General features: G+C 30.0%; 2 protein-coding genes and 1 long non-coding RNA gene across 3 annotated transcripts; 1 reads left to right on the top strand and 2 right to left on the bottom strand.

Annotated features, from left to right (window-relative positions):
* Positions 1–224: 224 nt before the first annotated feature.
* Positions 225–818, bottom strand: LOC106381890 (pectinesterase inhibitor 12). The gene has a single exon (XM_013821831.3). It carries the CDS (start codon positions 816–818, stop codon positions 282–284), a length of 537 nt encoding a protein of 178 aa, XP_013677285.1. The 3' UTR covers positions 225–281.
* An 11517-nt stretch (positions 819–12335) lies between these two features.
* Positions 12336–13684, top strand: LOC106380377 (14.7 kDa heat shock protein-like). Its single transcript, XM_022695530.2, has 2 exons — positions 12336–13056; positions 13153–13684. The coding sequence occupies exons 1-2, from the start codon at positions 12981–12983 to the stop codon at positions 13521–13523; spliced, it is 447 nt and encodes a 148-aa protein (XP_022551251.1). The 5' UTR covers positions 12336–12980; the 3' UTR covers positions 13524–13684.
* Positions 13685–16412: 2728 nt separating this feature from the next.
* On the bottom strand, positions 16413–17980 carry LOC106379707. The gene is made up of 2 exons (XR_001276151.3): positions 16924–17980; positions 16413–16808 (listed from the first exon to the last, which is right to left on the bottom strand). It is a non-coding gene; the product is annotated as an uncharacterized LOC106379707 (long non-coding RNA).
* Positions 17981–20715: the final 2735 nt, after the last annotated feature.

A 20715-nucleotide genomic window follows, 5' to 3' on the forward strand; every position in this document is an offset into this window, starting at 1 on the left:
AATTGAGTTTGCTATGCTTTTTTTGGGTTTGGTTTGGATTAGTCAACCGGATTGAACACACTTAGATACCGGACAGTATTGTAAAAAGCACCAAATATTTCAACATTGGTATTCAATCTCAGAAGATTTTGATTTATTTAAAGGCTTCTCTGATCTTTAATATATGCAGATAACTCTCTATTGAAGAGGTTATGAACACTGCTTCTACGATTCCTCTTGAGGTAAATTATCAAATATTATTTTTCCTTAATCCATGTTTTGATTACACTTTTAGTATATTTTCATTTCAACATTGTTGTAAGAGCTAAACAAATAGAAATAGTCTGAGTCAACACATCGTTGTCTTTCGTAAACGGAGACTTCTGAGGCGTTTTTCTTTCTTTGAAACCAGTTTCGCAAGTGCTAGGCGCATCCATTGCAGCACTCATACCCACCTTGGCAGTTTTGTTTTTACGCGATTTAACGCTCGTCATAGCTTCGTTCAAGGAAGCAGTAGCGTCTGTATAAAGCTCAAGGCAGTCGCGTAACGGCATCTCACTGTCCTTTGCGAACTTCTTCCCCTTGAGAATCTTGTCAGCCATTGCTTTCAAGCTGGTCGTTTTGGTGGCAGCGTTCTTGGTCGAGGCCATGACCAAGTCGGCGAGGCTTTTTGCGGCCTTGCTCTGTGGGTTACCTTCAAGGGTCTTGATGCAGAAATCAAGTTTGATTTTGGGGTTTGAAGCTGCAGCTTTCTTGCAAGAATCTTGAATGAGATTTTGTGCGGTCGCAAAACCGTTGACGAGGAGAAAGAACATTACTAGGCAAAGCAAAATTTTCATCTTTTATTTATTTTGGCTTAGAAGAGAACCAGATGATTAATAAGAATTGATTTTTTTTTTTAAAAATTTGAACTTTGTGATCTAATTTATACTTGAAGGGAAAAATCTTTATGGGTTTTGTTTTGATGATATAAGATTGGTAACTAACATAACGGAATTTTTGTAGGGGGCTCATGTCACGCTTTACCACTCCGCTTACGTGGTTGGCCTAATTGCTCGTTTTGTCACTCTTTTACTTTTTTTCCTTTTTTGAAGAGTCTCTTTTCTGAATTACTAGGAAGTTCAGGCTTAAAATCTATTCTCCCCAAACCCGAAATTACATTATGTGATATTAGTTTCGTTCCAGCGATAATTCGAATTAAAAACCTCTGACATACTTTGAATTAATGACCTCTAGTCTATTTTACCTTTTCAATCCATAGTTCTTTGCCTTTACTTATAAGGATATCTTTTAAGAAATAGATAAATCTTATTTGAATTAAGGGAAATTTTTGACATTAATTCGTTTTGACAACTAGATAAAAAAAATTTTCTAAAAAATGTAATGAATTGTTTTAGATGCATATAATATTTTCAAATTTTTAATGGGCTTTTTGCAAAATTGACCTAAAACTCAAAGTCAAATAGATAACTAACCTCTTTTTTTTTTCGAAAATGAGTTTTGCCCTATTCATCGCACAAGTTCATATAATTCACGAAAATGCCATCAATTGTTTTTTTCTTTTCGAAATGACATTTTTACTCTCTCAACCTCCTCATCTTCAAGTAATTACAAAATTGTCATTGTCATCAATACCCCAACCACCATGAACAACCAATTTGAAGCTCTTAATGCTCCCAAAATCGATTTGCCCTTCTTCTTTCTCCATTCTTAGGAACTAAACACAACATCTCTCTCACTTTCTCTCCACATTCAGCTAAAAAAACCCAAGATTTTGATTCTACATTTTTTATGGTTCATAGAGCCATAGAAGCTAACGATTCTGGGTGGGTCACTTTCGTTTGAGATTCTGTGTGCTTGGAGAAGCCTTATGTGTGCTAAGGAAGTTATCTCACCAATTTAAGGTATGAAATCGAGTTTTTTTCCAGATCTGTTCGTCCAGACGACTTCCCAGGTAAGTCAATGCAGATGTTATTTTTGGAATTGACTTTGAAATCTGTTTTCTGAGACGACTGAAATATAAGTCGTCTGCTTTTGTTTGGTTACAAAAAAATCTCCAAAGAACCTAGACGACTTACTTGTAAGTCGTCATAGGTTAGTTTTGCATTTGACTAGATTTTGTCGGAATTTTGACTTTCCTGGAAGACTTATTTTTCAGTCGTCTGGTGGAAAATTAAAATATCAATATTTTATTAAAACCCGACGACTTACATGTTAGTCGTCGTAGGTTAGTATTGCCATTGAAAATAAAAATTCAATATTTTAATTATACCCAGACAACTTACAATTCAGTCGTCCGCCCGCCGACTTACATGTAAGTCGCCCAGGATTTTATTCCGAGATTCTGGTCAAACCTGTAAATCCTGGACGACTTACATGTAAGTAGTCGGACGGACGACTGAATTGTAAGTCGTCTATATATAATTAAATATTGAAGTTTTATTTTTCAATTGCAAAACTAACATATGACGACTTAATTGTAAGTCGTCGAGTTTTAATAAAATATTAATATTTCAATTTTTCACCTGACGACTGAAATGTAAGTCGTCCAAGAAAGTCAAACTTCTGAAATAATCCAATCAAATGCAAAACTAACCTATGACGGCTGAAATGTAAGGCGTCTAGCTTTTTTGGAGTTTTTTTAACCAAAGAAAAATAGACGACTTATTTTTCAGTCGTCTCAGATAACAGATTTCAAAGTCAATTGCAAAAATAACCTCTGCATTGACCAGATGACTTATATTTTAGTCGTCTGGAAGACTTAGATTGAAGTCGTCCGCGTTGATCTTTAATAAACTTTCGTCTTCTTTGTTCTATGTTTGCTAATGTGTTTTATTTTGACTTTTTCAGATGATGCGTCATTTACATGCAGTGTATGGATAAAGATTGTTGAAAGATGGATTTTGGAATTTTGTGGTTGATCATTTCAAAGGAGCGAGAATGTTATTTTTGAGTGAAGGTTCGACACATGCTGATCTTGTTGCAATGGCTCAAGAAGATTATAACCTGGACATGAACACAGAGTCTGTGGAGTTAACCTACTCATTACAACAGAAGGCTCCAGACCTTCCTCCTATTCATGTTACAAGTGATAGACAAGTTCAGAACTTGCTCAAGATAACTAAAACGCATGAAGTAAGTCTGGCTGTAGACGACTTACATGGAAGTCTTCTGGTCAATGCAGAGACTTACATGGAAGTAGTCTCGAATTGTTATATGCTTTGACTAGTTATTATTGTTTGTTTCCATCTCTTAAGTATTATTGTTATAGACACATATGATAATTATTGTTATGAGTTGGAAGAAGGGTTAAAATGCTTCTTAAAATATTGTATCAATATGAAGCTACCAACATTCTTGTTTATTAAGATGAGAGAAAGGCCATTGGAGTGGGAGATCCAAAGATAAGAGAAGGGCTATTGAAGTCTATTATTTCATTGATTCGTAAATGTGTAAACACATTGTTAACACATGCATTACATCTTGGGAAACATTATTACTGATTTTACAAAAAATTCACAACTAAAAGAATATACATGCAAATCACAAAACATACCACAAACAAAACTATTATAGATCATTCATCTACAAAGACAAGCATTGACTCCACTTGATATGGAAGAAGACTTCGTCAGAAGACTTCCAGGAAGTCCAGACGACTTCCTGGAAGTCGTCTAGCGCATTATATTTTAGACGACTAACAGGTAAGTCGTCCTAGAAGTCTTCCAGATCTCAAAAACCTGCATATAAAAAAACGTTCAAATGGCTTAAAAACAGAGAAAATGAGTGGAAGATTAGATAAATCTACCTTTATAGAACACACAAAAATACATATCTAAAATTAATAGATCTACTTTTAAATGAGTGGAAGATGAGAACCATCTGATTAAAAACCTGCAAAAAAAAAAAGATAGATTAGTGAGAAAGGCATGATACAAAACTGAAAAATTCATATAAAGTTTGGTGTTTTCAAGTCAAAGAGGTTAGGGTGGGTCTGGAGAGTTTTAGTTTGGGAAAAAAGTATGACCTTTATACAACAGGAAGCTACCAAATGAAGAAAAATCAGACATAAAAACTTACCAAAACGCTCAGATCTGTTATGAAAGGGAGACTTCGTTCAAATGGCTTAAAAACAGAAAAAATGAGTGGAAGATTAGATAAATCTACCTTTATAGTACACACAAAAATACATATATAAAATTGATAGATCTACCTTTAAATGAGTGGAAGATGAGAATCATGTGATGAAAAACCTGCAAAAACAAGATAAATTAGTGAGAAAGACATGAGACAAAAACAATAAATTGATATAAAGCTTAGTGTTTATAAGTTCAAAGAGATTAGAGGGAGGTTGAAGAGTTTTAGAATGATGAACATTACATTTTTGTTGCAGCCGTTTGAGAGGAGGAGAGAGAATGTGTAAATTTTTCTTTATATAGGGAGACAAAAAATCCAATTAGGTTAAAATATTTTTGATTCAGACGACTTCCTAGACGACTTACTTGTAAGTCGCCCAGAAGACTTTAATATTTTTAGTGGGAAATGAAAATATTTTTAGCGGGAAACTAAAATAGAAGACTTTAATTTTCTAGTTTAAATTATTTAAGCGGGAAAATAATTTTTTTAAACATTTTAAGCGGGAATATTTGGACAACTTACATGTAAGTCGTCCAGCTAAAATTATTCACCAGACTTACATGGAAGTCGTCTAGACCCTAAATATAACCTCCAAACTTAATTAACTAACTAAACACTTCATAAAATCAAATTAAACTTCAAAAGTGTTCACTATACGCAAAAATAAACACTTACAGGTAAAAATTTGATTTTAAAAAAAAACATTCAAGCTTTCCAAAATCTAACCCTAAGAATACACACAACACTACAACATATGTTGCAAAACCCTAGACCAAAGAATACCATGATTCACTACCTACACTCATCTATGTTGAAAACAATTCAGTTTTGTTATATTTTAATTTATATCACTTAAAACTGTTTATAATTACATGATTTTAATTTTTCGCTTATCAAAATATTTTTTAAAAAATTTATAATTTATTTTTAAGATCAGCTACACCAGAAGACTTACTTGGAAGTCGTCTAGAAGACTTCTAGCATCTCAGACGACTTACTGGGGCTATATTCGTAAAAATGGCTTCTGTTTTTTTGTTTGGTCAAAAGGGGCTGGCCGTATTTTCACAAGGCTTTTAGGTTAGTTTTGCATTTGATTCAAGTTTGAGTATATGTTTGTATTTAAAATCAAGTTGTGAGTCATATTTGACAAATTCCCCATTTTTAATTATCAAAAACCGTAAGTTATAAAATAGTATTATTATAAATTTTAACTCGGATATTAAAAATTACAATATTTCCCTAAGATAAAAGGTCACACGACGCCACAAATTTTTTATCGATAATTTTTTTTATTTTGATTACAAATTTATTTAATTTTGATAGATTTAATAAAAAATGAGAGATTTACTTAATCCGGACATATATAACTAAAATCTGACAAACTTTGTCAGAAATATTTATAATTTTGGTAGACATATACAGTTTATTTCAATTTTGTTTCTTATTAACCACAACTTTACTTAATAATAAGGATTTTTTTTAGTTTTCTACATATATAAAACCACATATTTACTTAATTTATTAATAATAGGAATCTCAATTAATATGAAAGGTTGTGCTTATTTATTATAAAAAGTGATTAGTTTAAATAATTCAATTAATGTAAAAGATAGTGTTTTTCATTGTAACAAAATAATTAGTTTAAAGAATTGTCAAATTATAAAATGATGTGTGTTTTCTATATTGATGGTCTTTTTCATATGCAATGGTGTTAAAAAGTTATTGAAAATGTGTAAGAATTTTTCTTATGATCCTAAGAATGTGTCTTTGTGGAATCCAAAATAAATGTTTTAGGATGTGTTTTTTAATCCTAACAATTACATTAGTTTTTTTTTAAAGTTGCTAAAATGTTTAAGGATGTATTTTCTATAGGGAAAATTCCATAAAAATACCCCAACTAAAATTTGTTAAACTTTTTTAACACCCAAACTCTTTTGTTACCCAGTTTAATACTCCAACTAATTATTTTTTTCATTTTAATATAAAATATTTTAAAATTATGCCCATTTTGATATCCAAACTTTTTATATTTTAGTTAAATTATTTATAGATTTCAAAAAAATAAAATAAAAAATCTATAAAGTTTACAAAACAAATCTCAGAAAATTCTAATTTTGTTTTCTGTTTGAGAAATTCAAGTAACTAAATTGTGTATAACCTTAAAATTTGTACTAAAATTTTTAAGTTTCAAATATTGAATTTAGTTTGTTTTCTGAAATAGAAAACACATTTTTTTTATTTTCAGTCAAAATTAAATTTAAAATTTTCTCACTAATTTCTTTACCTTCTTTTCTAAATCTTAAAAAAATTAGAAAATTGTAATATTTTCTTAGATTTTAGAGATTTTTTAAGTTTTGTTTGAAACTTATTAGTATTTTCAATTAAAATAAAAAAGTTTGGGTATTAAAAGGGGTACAATTTTAAAAGTTTTCGTATTAAAATGAACAAAATAATTAGTTGGGGTATTAAACTCGGTAATGAAAAATTTTGAGTATTAAAAAGCTTAGTAAAATTTAGTTGGAGTATTCTTATGAAATTTTCCCTTTTCTATATTAATGTGTCTTTTCATCATGGAATGTTTGGATACTATTAATATAACCATTCTTTTTGTTTTGCCATCAGCATTAGACTCGATTAAGACTGCTAACCAGAAGGAGGACTCAATGTCTATGAAGACAAAATACGTTGGTTGACATCTAGCTCTTCGTGCAAGATTATCTGCCTTTGTGTTTCGAATTCTGGGTACATGAGTGATCGTGAAAGTTGTGAGACTTTCCTTTTTCCGTCGTACTTATTCGAGATAAGATACAAATGCAAGTCATTTTTTAGGTTCTGAAACAATCTTCACCACTTGAGAAGAATCTCTTGCAAACGTCACATTGGAATTGCCGTAATCTTCTCATGCATTCCATTGCCTAAATAAGAGATGTAAATTCCTCGTGTAGAAGTAATATAACCATTCTTTTGTTGCATAATGAAGCAATTATTGGGTCTATTAACAGTAAATATATCCATAAATTGAACATGATTTTGTTGAAAGAAACATTCTATTAGTTGTTGATTTTAAAATTTCTGTCCATACACATCTCTATATGAACAAATGGTTTGTTGGTCTGATTTGGATATCATATGACCTCGTCTATAAAATTCAAACAAATACAGTAAAAAATTAGATAACAAAAGCAAAACAAAAGCAAAACACAAGCAAAAAATAGAATTTTAAGAAGAAAAATATCGTAGAATAACAGTAAAATTTTTTATCGTAAATATAGCACAGAATGTCCAAACTGACCAAAATAGTTTTCAATAGAGATGTTAATGACACGTATATCCCTAAATTTAACTAATCTAGATTTAGGGTTTAAGTTTAAGTAATGAAGTTTTGAAAATAATATTTTTTTTATTATTTTTAGATATTTTTTTATATTTATATATCTATAAAGTAAGGGTATAAATGATATATATCTTTTTAATGAAACATTTTTTTGTCATTTTATTCTTTGGGTGTTCTTTTAGTCAAAACCCATTTTATTTTATTTGGTAGATTTTCCTTTTTAAGAATCAAATACTAAAAATAAATTGAATTCTAAAATAATATTTATCAACAAAAAACCATATATATTATCTCATGATTTTGTGAAATTCATCTAGTTATAATAAAGGTTTAATCAATTTTTCACAGACTTATTTTCTTTTCCACAAATATACTTGACAAACCTGTTTGGTGTACCAGTAGATTTGTTTCTTTGTGACCACATATTTATTTTCTTCTGATCACATATTGGCGTGTAGGCTGCTGTGGTTTTGTGGTATATCATACAGTTTTCATATTTCATTTTAAGCCAATCAGACTTTTGGTTCCTTTCTCTAAGCCTTTTAAAGTCATCAAATATTAATTGTTAGATCTTTACTTTTTAAATAACTGTTTATAGATGATAATCCGTGCGCATGCGGGGAATGAATTTTTTTATACTAATGCTTTGTCATTAAATGGTTTTAACATTTTGCAACACTACACTCTTTATCGATTGTATAATGACGAATATAAATGTTGGTCTATTAAATGTATCATCGTTATTAAAGATTGAACGTATTACAGTTCATTTTAATTATTTTTAAGACTTTATATGCACAAAATGAAATTAAGTTTTGCGGCTGACACACATCACCAAAATCAGATAGGCAACATCAATTGTAAAATGACGAAATGAGATTATGTTTTCTGCTCTTGATTTGTTTACTATCGAGTCTCCATAAGTGATTTCATTTTCTATATCTATAAAATTGTGCTTTCGTTCTCGTTTCTATTTTACTGATATCAGTTATGTTTTTTTTTTTTTAACTTCTTCTATGAATTCAGTGATAAGTGTCAATTTAAAAAGATGGACTTATGTAACAATTAGTTCCACTCTAGATACATATCTAAGAATTAAATTTTTTTGAAGAAAATCACTGGCAAACTCTATTCACATGTTAGTGTTCAAATCTAATATCAAAGTGTTATAGAATATAAGTGCAGACTCGAAATATAAATGTATGTCTAGTATATATTCGCCAGTTCGGTCTAAAAATCGTCTACTTCTAAAACAACAAAAAAGTACTTACTTTATTAACTTACGGTTTTGAGGTTTAGTTACTTAAGAATATACCGATAAAATATATATAATACTTTATCATTCTAGTATATGTAAACTATATATAAACTAAGAACTGTTTAATTTATTAAATGATAAACCAAAAAACTTATAATAAATAATTCAAATCTTTCATTTTTACAACTATAATACCTAGGTAGAATGTTAGGGAAAAACAAATATTTGACAAATGATCAAATCTCTCATTCTTCAAACAAACTCAAAAGGAGGTGATTGGAATCTTGTCATAATATTTCATTAATTTTTTTTTAAGAATAAAAACCAACACTAAATTATTTAATCTGAATGAAATAATACATATATATATATATATATATATATATATATATATAGTGCTTCTAATATTAAAAATCAGTTCGATTTGAAGACGCGTATTTCTAGGATTGTCAAGATCAAATAACATATTAGAAACCACCTATTTAAAAAATAATTTGTATATATAAAAGTATATACATTAGAGTAAGCACATAAATCATAACCAATACCTTTTGCTTAATTTAGAATCATGTTTTTGGTAAATAAATCAAAACATTCATTTTTTATTTACTTTATATGGTATATAATTAAACTTTAGTGATATTGACATATATATATATATATATAGTATATTTTAATATAAATATTTTTTTTTGATGACTCTGGTGTCCGGATGACCCGTAGGACTCCGACTAGCGCCCAAAGACCGTCCGGTGAACCCCCGTAGGAGCCGCCGGAGCCCGCCGAGGATCATCCAGAGGTGCTGGCCAGCCACATGTAATTGGACCAGTGGCCGCGCTCGTGTGAAGTGTCCGTATTGGGCCCGAAGACCCTCAAGAGCAACATCTGCCAGCGGTGGCCCTCGAACCCTTGACCTCCCGAAGAAGGGGCAGAGAGCGAGATAGTTCAACCACCACTGGACTACTAAAGCGCGGTTTTTAATATAAATATTTATTGTTGACACTTCCTACTCCTATGATTTTATTCTCATTTGTATATTTGTTGTAACAAAAATTTAAACCGTTAATCACAAAAATTTTAATGTGATATTTTTCAATACAAATTTCAAAATTAAAATATTAAGATCTCAATAATATTTTACTGAAAATTTTGAAACTAATTATTTATATATTTTAATATGCTATTAATTTAATTTAATTTATAATATATATATATATATATATATATATATATATATATATATATGATCATTGATAAAAGAAACCATCGATAACGAAATTTTCAGTGTGAGACTTTTACCATTTTAGTAATTTATAGCTGTTTTAAAAAATTCAAAATATAACATATAAGTAAGAATCTAATTTTTATTATATGCTTACTGTGATTTTTAATTTATTTTAATAATATAAATTTAAACAAAAGAGAGATGATACAAAAATTGTTATCAAATATGTATTATTCATAATAATTAATTGTAATACATATGTTAATCATATTAGGTAATTCTGTTGCTTTTATTTAAGGAAATAATTGAGAATATTTTTTTGTACACGACTAATCAGTTTGATAGTTAGTTTAATAAAAAGTATAATATATATTTATATGGACCAACTTATTTTTTTCTAAAGATTCTACGAATCATCTCAGTGATGACACGTGGCTAGAAAAACATGTTGTAATGCTCCATGCTTTAGACAAATACTGTTTATTTCTTCCATTTTTTATAGTCTACTCTTTTTAAAGAAACTAAACAACTAAAAGATAATTAAATATCTAACACAATTACAATCAAATTGGACTATGCTGTAAGAAAATGAATTATTAATTTTTAATAATCACTAGTTGTTTTGCCCGCACATGCGGGTGGACATAATTCTTCTTAATAGATATTTATTAACAAATTTACTATTTAATTTAAAGATCAAAATTTTGAAGTCAAACATTAAATTTATAATATTTTTATGAATCTTTTAATTTCTTAATTTTTTATCTTTTATTAATTTTAAAATATTATTTTTCGATAACAAGGTCAATATCTTATTATTTTAAAATAGATTATTATCTTTAAACAATTTTTATTATATTAATTTATAAGCATTTAGATAATTAAATAAAAATATATATAACTGCTAATACAAAGTGATGTTATTAAACCAAATCGTTGAAATTACCAAAACCTTCAAAATCTTAAAATAAATCAAAAGCAAAAAAATTGTTCAACCTAACCCAACTTTACATATTATATTAATCAAAGTAAATAAAATGATTGAATTTTATAATTATATTGTGAAATACCTCCCATAATAACTGAATATACACTCAAACAAGTTAACAAATAAATCATTAATATATAATGTATAAGATAAGAACATTTGTTAGCTATTCTTATATTCAATTCTAAATGATATAATAGAGAGAAAAATATGCTATAGTCAATCTCTATTTTTCATTTAAAATAAAGACATGCTATTTTCTTCTAAATATATAATATTTTTTAGTGTAAAAAAATATTTTTTTTGATTTTCAAAATGGTCTTTTAACTTTCAAACTTTAGTAAATATAACTAAAAAAAGTGATTTAGAAAATACTTTTTTCTATAAAAATATAATCACATTTTTCTTTACATAATAGTCTTTTGAATAAATTGTAATTTAAATAAAGTTATAATTCTCTGAAATTCTTGAAAAAAATAAAAGTAAGTAGAGTTAATTTTAAATTAAGATTTTGAAAATATTCTCTTTTGGCGACAAACATTTTGAAAATATTTAAAAAATATAATTCCATTCCCAATAAAAAACATTTAGAAAATCACGAATAGCAAACTAAATAAAATTTATTGTTATTAATTATATACATATTTTTAGCATTTTAATACTAAAATAAATTTAATAATTTAGAAAACATATTCCATGACATATCACACTTACAAAAAAATATAAATCAATTTTTGATATTTTTTATAAGCCTATTTTAATTATTTTAGTATAATAATAAATCTAATTATTATATGTATATATATACTACTAATTATAAAAATTAGTGTATAAGAAAGAAAGATGTAGATAAACACAAAATAAATAAATGAAATTATTTTATCTTTTTTTTAAAAAAATTTTCCATTTATTGTTTCGAGATAATTTTATAATATTAATTTGTAATCAGATAAATAATGAATTATATTTTAATTATAGTTTAAGTAAAATTATTTATTAAAATTAATGACTCAGCCCTAAAATCATGGAGAATGTGACAAATAAGAAAATTCACTTTTCAAATAATAGTATAGATATACACTGTTTATATTTTTACTAATAAATAAACTAAAGCCTACCTATTAGTTAGATAATTTTAATTATGTTTATGCGTATTAAAAATCAGTCTTATTTTCATCTATTAATTAAATAACTAGACTTAATATATTACTAAAAACTTCAAAACGTCAACAACAAGCTTAGAACAAATTTGTGTTAAAACGAAAAAATAAATTTTGATGATCTAAAGATGAATTATACTATAAGAATCGGAAACTCAAAATTTCTGCAATTTGTTTTTATGATATTCTATTTCCTAATGTAGATTTTTGTTATCAAACAGATAATTAAAATAATAAAAATGATTTTTTTTCTTAATTCTGAAAGTTTCTTTCCTATTTTATTTTAAGATTTTGCATTCTTACTGATTTTATATTAGTTTTTAAACATAATTTATAAATATCAATGTATTTTCCTATAATAGTCACAGCTTCTACAAGTTTTGATATCAATACATGCTTTTTAATTTTTTTAGATAGTAGCTACAATCTTTATCAAAATCTCTTCAATCAAAAATTTAAAATCAAAACCTAAAGTGGAAGTCGTTATCAACCGGAGCTATTTTGACTAAACCAACCCAATCCGTTTAATGGCCGAACCAAAGAACTGTATAACTGATTTGATGCTCTGGGAGAGCTTGGGATCACGTGCAATTGAGGACGTGTGTCGTGATTTCATTGATTGCACTCTATAACAAAACTAAAGTTTTGTAACCGTTATCCTTAAATTAAAGATTCAATATAAGTTGCCTTCTTCAATCTTATTAAGGCTCATTAAATATAACATAAATGGGCCACTTATAAGGCCCATAACAAGTTAAAGCTTTTTCCAAAACTGACAAGTTATTGTCCCCCATCCGCTATTGCGCAGTATATATCCTTAAACGCCTTTTACTTTCTCAAGTTTTAATCAAACTGCACTTTCCAGTTTCCAAATCAGCAAAACAGCGTCGTTCTCAGCCATGAGCAAAGTAGGCGGCTCCGGCAAAGGGTTATCATATTCCGGCAGACAGCGGCCGAAGAATTTGCCACCTATACGTACGTTTTCTTCGTTACATATTTTTCGTACAAAAGTGTTTTCTCTGTTAACAAATATCTTTATTCTCTTACTGATCTGTCGTGTGTGTGTTGTAGCGAGTAACCGGTTCCAGAAAAGTGGGAACAAAGAGGTGTACGAGACGAAGAACATGGAGAACGCGTTTGTGATGAGGGTAGACATGCCTGGGTGTTCCGCGTCAAGCTTCGTCTACAGGGTCGAGGAGGGTAAGAACGTCCACTTCTCCGCCCACGAACCCGACATGCCCGAGTACAGCCACGACGGACGCAAATACGAAGGCACATTAGTTTGCAATCCAGCGGTTTTCGAGGTGAAGGAAGCTAAGGCTGAACTTGTCGATGGAGTGATGTGGCTCACCGTTCCCAAGATTCCTAGAAAAGAGGAGCCCGAGCATTATGTCCTTCAGAAGATGCTGAAGCTCAAGATTACAAGCGACATGTTTCGATGAGAGCCTGTACGTCTTGTCTAGACTCGTGATGGTGTCTAGGGTTTACGGTCGGTCTTCTCTTTATCTGTAACTTTTATTTTCTCTTTGATGGTTTTGAATAATAGGGCATGTATGACGTGGCATTCGTTGCAGTTTGTGTTTATCTATATGTTTTATGGTTAAGTGAATTTAAATATTTTCTACGTGTATCATCTCATGAATGTCATCATAACCGGTTATAAAGAATCTATAACACGATATTTTAGGGCTGTTTCAGAAAGTAACGGACTTTAAATTGTAGTTCAAACAATCCATGAATGTAAGGGGGGGGGGGGGGGGGGGGGGGGGGGGGGGGGGGGGGGGTGGTTTGGTTAAAGAATTATAAAATTTTAAAAATCCATGGTTATTGGTTTATGGATTTTAAAAGTCTTTCTAAAATCCATTGTTAATGGTTTAAAAACTTTTAAATTCTATTCAAATCCTTTGTTATTCAAAAAGTTTAGTTTTTATTGATTTTGCTATTCTATTAAATTCTATGGTTATGGGAACTAAATTCTTTATATTTTTATTCATAAGCCAGACTTTGAAAATAGCATGCATACTCATAAGATTTCTGAAATCTGTGTACTAATAAATACATTCTTACACTTTATGATATATTTTTCTTGTTTGACATGTGATTTTTAGAAGATCTCTTTGTCGGTAAGTTTCGTATTTGGTGTGTTCTAACATAATTTTCCGTTTGTATGAGTGGTGTTTCAAAAAAAATGTCAATTAAAACAAGACTGTTAAAAATATGTCATGTAGTATGAAGATAAAAAATGATTATTTTCACAACATAACTAAGAACAAACCATGCGGTGACCCTGAGGAAACAATACTCTTAAAAATATGTCATCTAGGACAGCTCCTATACATGGTATGGGTACGCGTGGAACTTTACAAAGTCGGGCGTTTACTCAGTAAAATCAGGATATCAACATTTACAGAAGACTAAATTGTGTGATGACGAAGCCCATATTGTACAACCGAGTATCAGTGGTTTACAGAGCCATGTGTGGAGTATCCCCGGCCTGGGAAGATGAAACACTTTATGTGGCAAGCTTTGACAGGATGTATTGCTACAGCCGAAAGACTTGCCTATAGACACTTGGGCACTGATAGGAGCTGTCCTAGATGCGGTGACCCTGAGGAAACCATTAATCACCTCCTCTTTGAATGCCCCCCGGCTCTCCAGGTGTGGGCTTTATCAAACTATTTGTCCCTTCCGGGTTACTTCCCGAGTACTTCTGTTTATCAAAACATGAACTTCCTTTTTTGGAAGAAGAGAAACGTGGCCTCTATGGAACCACTTATTGAGACTTTTCCATGGATCTTATGGTACATTTGGAAGGCTCGCAATGATAAATTTTTCAATGGTAAGGATATCTCACCATTGGATACCCTCCAGCTAGCTTCCCTTGAAGCTGAATGTTGGAGGAAAGCGAATTTACTTGAGGAGGGAGGAGAAGAGGAGAAACATCCTGCTCCGTTGCTGGTTTTGACTCTCCCTGTGGACCCCCAACGTCCGACCTGCCAGATCGATGCATCATGGATCGATAATAGCACGGTTAGTGGCTTAGGGTGGTTCTACAAGGATCAAATAGGAGTCGAAAGATTTGGACTACAAGGTTGCAGGAAAAGCCTATCAGCCCTTCATGTAGAGATGGAAGGACTCATATGGGCGATGTCCTGTTTTACAAGAGTTGCAGTACACTGTGATTCATATCGAGACAGACTGTTCCGACCTGGTGGACATGATTGCTAACCCTACTGACTGGCCGACCTTTGCCTCCGAGTTAGTTTCCTTCCGACTTCTTCCCATATAGATCAGACCCAGCCGGACAGAGCATCTCTTCGGAACGACTCAAACCCGACTACCACTTGATCTTAGAAGATGGGCGTCGACAAAAAAAAAAACCTAAGAACAAACAATGCATAACACAAATAACCAATACCATAAAACACATTTGTCTATGTAAACACACCAAACGATAATATAATAGTGTCTCATCGAAATTCATTGTTGAAAATTTCAACAACTTTTTTTGTACCTTAGAAGAAAAAGCTTTTTGAAAAAACTATATTGTGCAAATTCTTAATAATCAATAATAATCTATAGAAATCAATACAAAATATTAGATAGAAATTCGGAAACATTTGTGAAATCTTCTAAACTTTAAAAATCTGTCAACTTCTAAAATCACTCAACTCTTTCCAAATTCTGGTTCCAATAACCTCCCCTAAAAAGTTATAATAAAACCATGAAAAATAAGTTGAAAGGAATTGGATCAACAAAACGGCTGTAAATCTGTTCAGAAGAGTGGAGTAATATTGCTTCAAAGTAAAAAGGACACGTTGCATTGCTATGTAGATCTTTTTTTCTGTCGTATATATGTGAAAACTTGAAGGGAAAGTACAAAGAAGATTGACAGCTCACAGTTTTAAAGTTAAACGAAGAGAATTATTGACGTCAGCTACTCAGCGTCACTGCAAGAAATATCGGCATTAGTAGCATCGAGAATTTGCTACCATATTGTTTTCGTAATGTTTCGAAGAACGCCGTGATAGCCGCAGCTATAATAGAACCCCCTCCTATCGTAGCGTTTTTCCATGTGCTATAAATATTTGAGATGTTGTAGCGTTAATCTTTAGCTATACAATAGTCATTTATAGCATTTGATATGTGTTATTATGTAATTTTTGATGGCTTTTTTTTTAACGCTGTAAAATATTTTATAATGACATATATATAATGCTACAATTTAAAATAAAATAGTTAAATTTAATTAATCAATAGTGATTAATTAATCTAATTTGATTAGTTTAAAATAAGATAATTTAACATTAAATCCGAAAACTAATTTGTAATTAAAAATAAAAAAATTTATTTATTAATTAAGCTTAGATTACAAATAAATGTAACACTAAACCAGAATTAAAAAATCAAATACACCAGAACACATTAAACCAAAAATTAATTAAAACACATTATACCAAACCTAATTAACCAAAACCTAATTAACAAAACCTAAACATAAACCGCAGCATATCAGTTGCGCCTCCGTCGTCTCCATCACCACAACGCTCCAACGTCACCATCTTTCAGTCACACACCACTTCTTCTACACCGACGCCTCAAATGGCTCTAGAAGCTATTGCTGAAGCAAGGATTCAATCTGGTGCTAGAGCCACCGTTCGATCTGCTCGTCGCGTCTCCTACTCCTCTGCCAAATCTTCTGTCTCCTTGTTAAAATCTCATGTTTCCTTCACATTCCAAAAAAACAAATCAGTATGTAAATACATATAAAATAAATGTTATCAACAGATTTAAGGATAGAAGCAACGATGAATAGAGAGACGCTAAACAAAAACAACTTACACAAATTCGGAAATAGAGGAGACAGATTTCGTTTGAGCTGATGGGTTAAGACAGATTCGTATATGTTGATGGTGAGAAGATGAGAGATAGAGACAGAGAGTGAAAGAGAAGAATCAGAGGTCGAGAAGAGAAAGTGAGAGATCTGTGAGAGAGAAAGAGAAGAAAAAAAAATGAGAAGGGAAGAATCAGAGGCCGAGAAGAGAAAGAGAGATCTGTGAGAGAAAAAGAGAAAAAAAGAAAAGAAGAAAAGAAAAAAAAAAATATCATCCACTGATTTAATTGAATCCTACGGTTCAAAAGGTGATCCGCGTGATGAGAAGTTATTGGTCTATAGTTTTCTTTTTTTAAATAGTTACCCAATAGATTTTTCTTTTTTCCTTTTTATTTATTTATTATCTTTTGTATTTTCAATATTTTGATGACTTTGGTTTGTAATTTAAAAAAAATTGATGTTTGATATAAGTATTAAGATTTTATAATCAATATTTTAAATTTTAATTTTTAAAATCTGTTAATTAATACTACTATTGTTGACTATAATTAGTTTATATAGTTGTAGTTGCCCTAAGTTTAAAGTATATGGTTTGAGGTTTGTGAAATATAATTGTGGTTAAGATAAATATTTAATAATAAAATTAATAAAGTTATTGTTTATATAAGGAATAGGTTTTAGTTTAGTAATTATATTATTTGTAGTAATTATATTTATGATTTTGTATGTAGGGTTTGAATTTGGGGTTTAGGGCATTATATTTAGGGTGTAGCTTTAAGATTTAGATTTTAAATTTGATATAAGATTTTTAAAAATAATTAAACTTTGAGTTTAAATTAAAGATTGAAATTATATTATGAAAAGATTGAAGTTATATTATTAATTAAATATGGAGTATATGGTTTGGAGTAATATGTGTATCTTATAGATTTTTGACTTTATATGTAGGGTTTAAATTATAGATTTAGGGTATTAGATTTATGGTGCAGATTTAAAATTTAGTGTTTATAGTTTTGATTTTAAATTTGAGATTAGATTTTTAAAATGATTAAATTTTGAGTTTAAGATTAAAATTATATTATGAAAAGATTGTAATTTTTTAATTCTGTTTAGAATTTTAAAACATGTTTAGGGTTTAGGATTTTGTTTTTTTTTTAATTATAAAATTCAAATAAGCAAAAAAGTTCTTATTAACTTTTAAAATGATTAAATTTTGAATTTAAGTTTAAGATTCAAGCTGTTATGAAAATATTGAAATTTTTTAATTTATGTTTACAGATTTAAAACATGTTTAGGGTTTAGGTTTTTTTTTTTTCAAATCACAAAATACAAACAAACAAGTTTTTTATAGATCGAAATTTGTTTACAAAATTACAACTGGTTTATCGAACTAAACAAGATATAAACCTAATCTAACTCAGAAACTAATCTAAACCCAATCTTCATGGTCGCCTCTCTTCACTGAACTTGTAGATTCAACTACCACTTTTGGGATTCTCCAGTCTTCAAAGTCTGTATCTTTAAAAATAAAAGCATACGGAGAAATCAGAAATTCAAAATATGAACACATAATGCAGAGCAAGGGTAAGCTCTATCACAGACTTTTGGGTCTTCCGTAACACAGAAAGAAGCTCAGTACGGATTTCATCAGCTAATACCTTCAACTTCTACGAGAAAGAAACCATCTTCATCGCTTAAGTGTATCAACCCCCAAAAATGCATGCATCATGGTTCCAAGCTCCCTCTCCACTGTCATAACAATCAAAGCACCATACTTTAATCAAGAAACGGAGGGAGTATTATACAATAATATTCGAATTTGCAATATCTGCTCATTAAATGGTTATCTACGGATTTTATCTATGATGGCAATAAACATATTTCATATATTTTGCGTGATAGATAATGTTGCTTGCGCTGGAAGTACTCGAAAAATTAACTGCTTACAGAAATAGAAATGGAAAATCAGACAATATGCCCAATCATATATTAAATATGCAATAAATATGCTAATAAAGTTTCTAAATGCAACATAAAGTGAAATTAAATGTATTTTCCTTATAATGAATATATAAATATTATGATAGATATGTATATTCTTCATTAGACATTTACAAATAGGCATGGGCATTCGGGGTCCTAATCGGGTTTCGGTTTTATCAATTCGGGTTTTGGTTTTTCGGGTTTATCAAAATCAACCCCATTCGGGTTATATAAAAGTTCGGTTCGGGACCGGTTCGGGTTCTATCGGGTTCGGATCGGGGTTAGTAAATCTTCAAAAAACTGGTATAACCCATTGTACTTTCGGGTTCGGGTCCCAATCGGTTCTTCGGTTTAAAAATACCTGATTTGAACCTGTTTTGTAACTAAAACATAAATGAAATCGGTTCTTCGGATTTAAAATACATGATTTGTACATATTTTAATAGCCAAAACATAACTAAAATCGATTCAAAAATAAGAAAAAACATCAAACGTGATCATTCAAAATCAAGCGAAAGATAAACATAGTTAGTGATAGAAAAAAAACCAGATAAATAAAATCATAAAACAAAAACTAAGTTCTCATGAAATGAGAAACATTATTCAATGAAAACAAAACCAAAATCTAAAAACTTCAGGCTTTAACCGCCACATTCCACCATCAACATTCGTGTAACAGATAATTATTTTAGAAGTTCAATAATATCTTAAAGTATTTTGGATACATATTAAGAATTAAGATCATATTTGGTAGAAGTTATTTTTTGTGATTTTAAATGTTTCGGGTTCTATCGGATATCCATTTAGGTCCGGGTTCGGTTCAGATAATACCCATAACCCAAAATACCAAAAAACAGGATCCATTCGGTATTTATGTCGGGTTCGGATCGGTTCGGATTCATTTTTATCGGATCGGGTTCGGTTCGGATTTTCGGGTTCGGTTTATTTGCCCAGCCCTATTTACAAACTTGAATAACACTTCATTTCCATTTTTTGCGGGCATTAGCGATTTAGATATTTTAATTAGATATTTAGGTATTTTTACTCCTCTCGTATTATTTTCTTTTAGAGTACTAACAATATCGACGATTCAATTGATGGTACGATTCAATTGATAAACCGACACAATATTAACGTAAATGACATTCTCCATGTTTTAATTGTTTTGTAGGACATGCATCTATAGGACATGCATCTACACAAACGAAATTGTATGATCCATAATACATTCATAGATGCCTATTGTAATCCACTGAAACAACAAACGTATAAATTGTATGATCCATAATAGATCCCTTCATTTGAATCTGTAATGCACTCCAATAAAACATCGAGATGAGATGACTGCTAAACACCAAGAAATTCTGATCCAAAATAGATCCCTTCATTTGATTAAAATCAACCTATATTTCGAACCCACCATCATACACTTTAGTATAACAAATTGAATCTCAGTGAAGTAACGTGATTATCACATTGTGTAAACCACAGCCCATACCTGTTTTTAAAATGTTCGGTTACAATGGGTTTAATTACATTGGGTTTAATACAAACCGTAAAAAAAACATCAATGAACCAATATTAATTACAGATTTCGTCGACTTATATGTATACATTAAAACACTAATACACTAATGGTTTTTAATGGCATTCTTTATATTTCTCTAGTCATGTTGGTCCACTTAAAAAAAAGTCGTGTGAGAAGAGCTGCGGTGACGACACATCAGCACTAAAACTTAAGTTACAACTTAAAAATGTTTTACAAATAATATATAGGAGATATTCATAACAAACAAACTTCAACCTACTTTCATACC

Source organism: Brassica napus, chromosome C2, assembly GCF_020379485.1.
Source record: "Brassica napus cultivar Da-Ae chromosome C2, Da-Ae, whole genome shotgun sequence".
Taxonomy (NCBI): Eukaryota; Viridiplantae; Streptophyta; class Magnoliopsida; order Brassicales; family Brassicaceae; genus Brassica; species Brassica napus.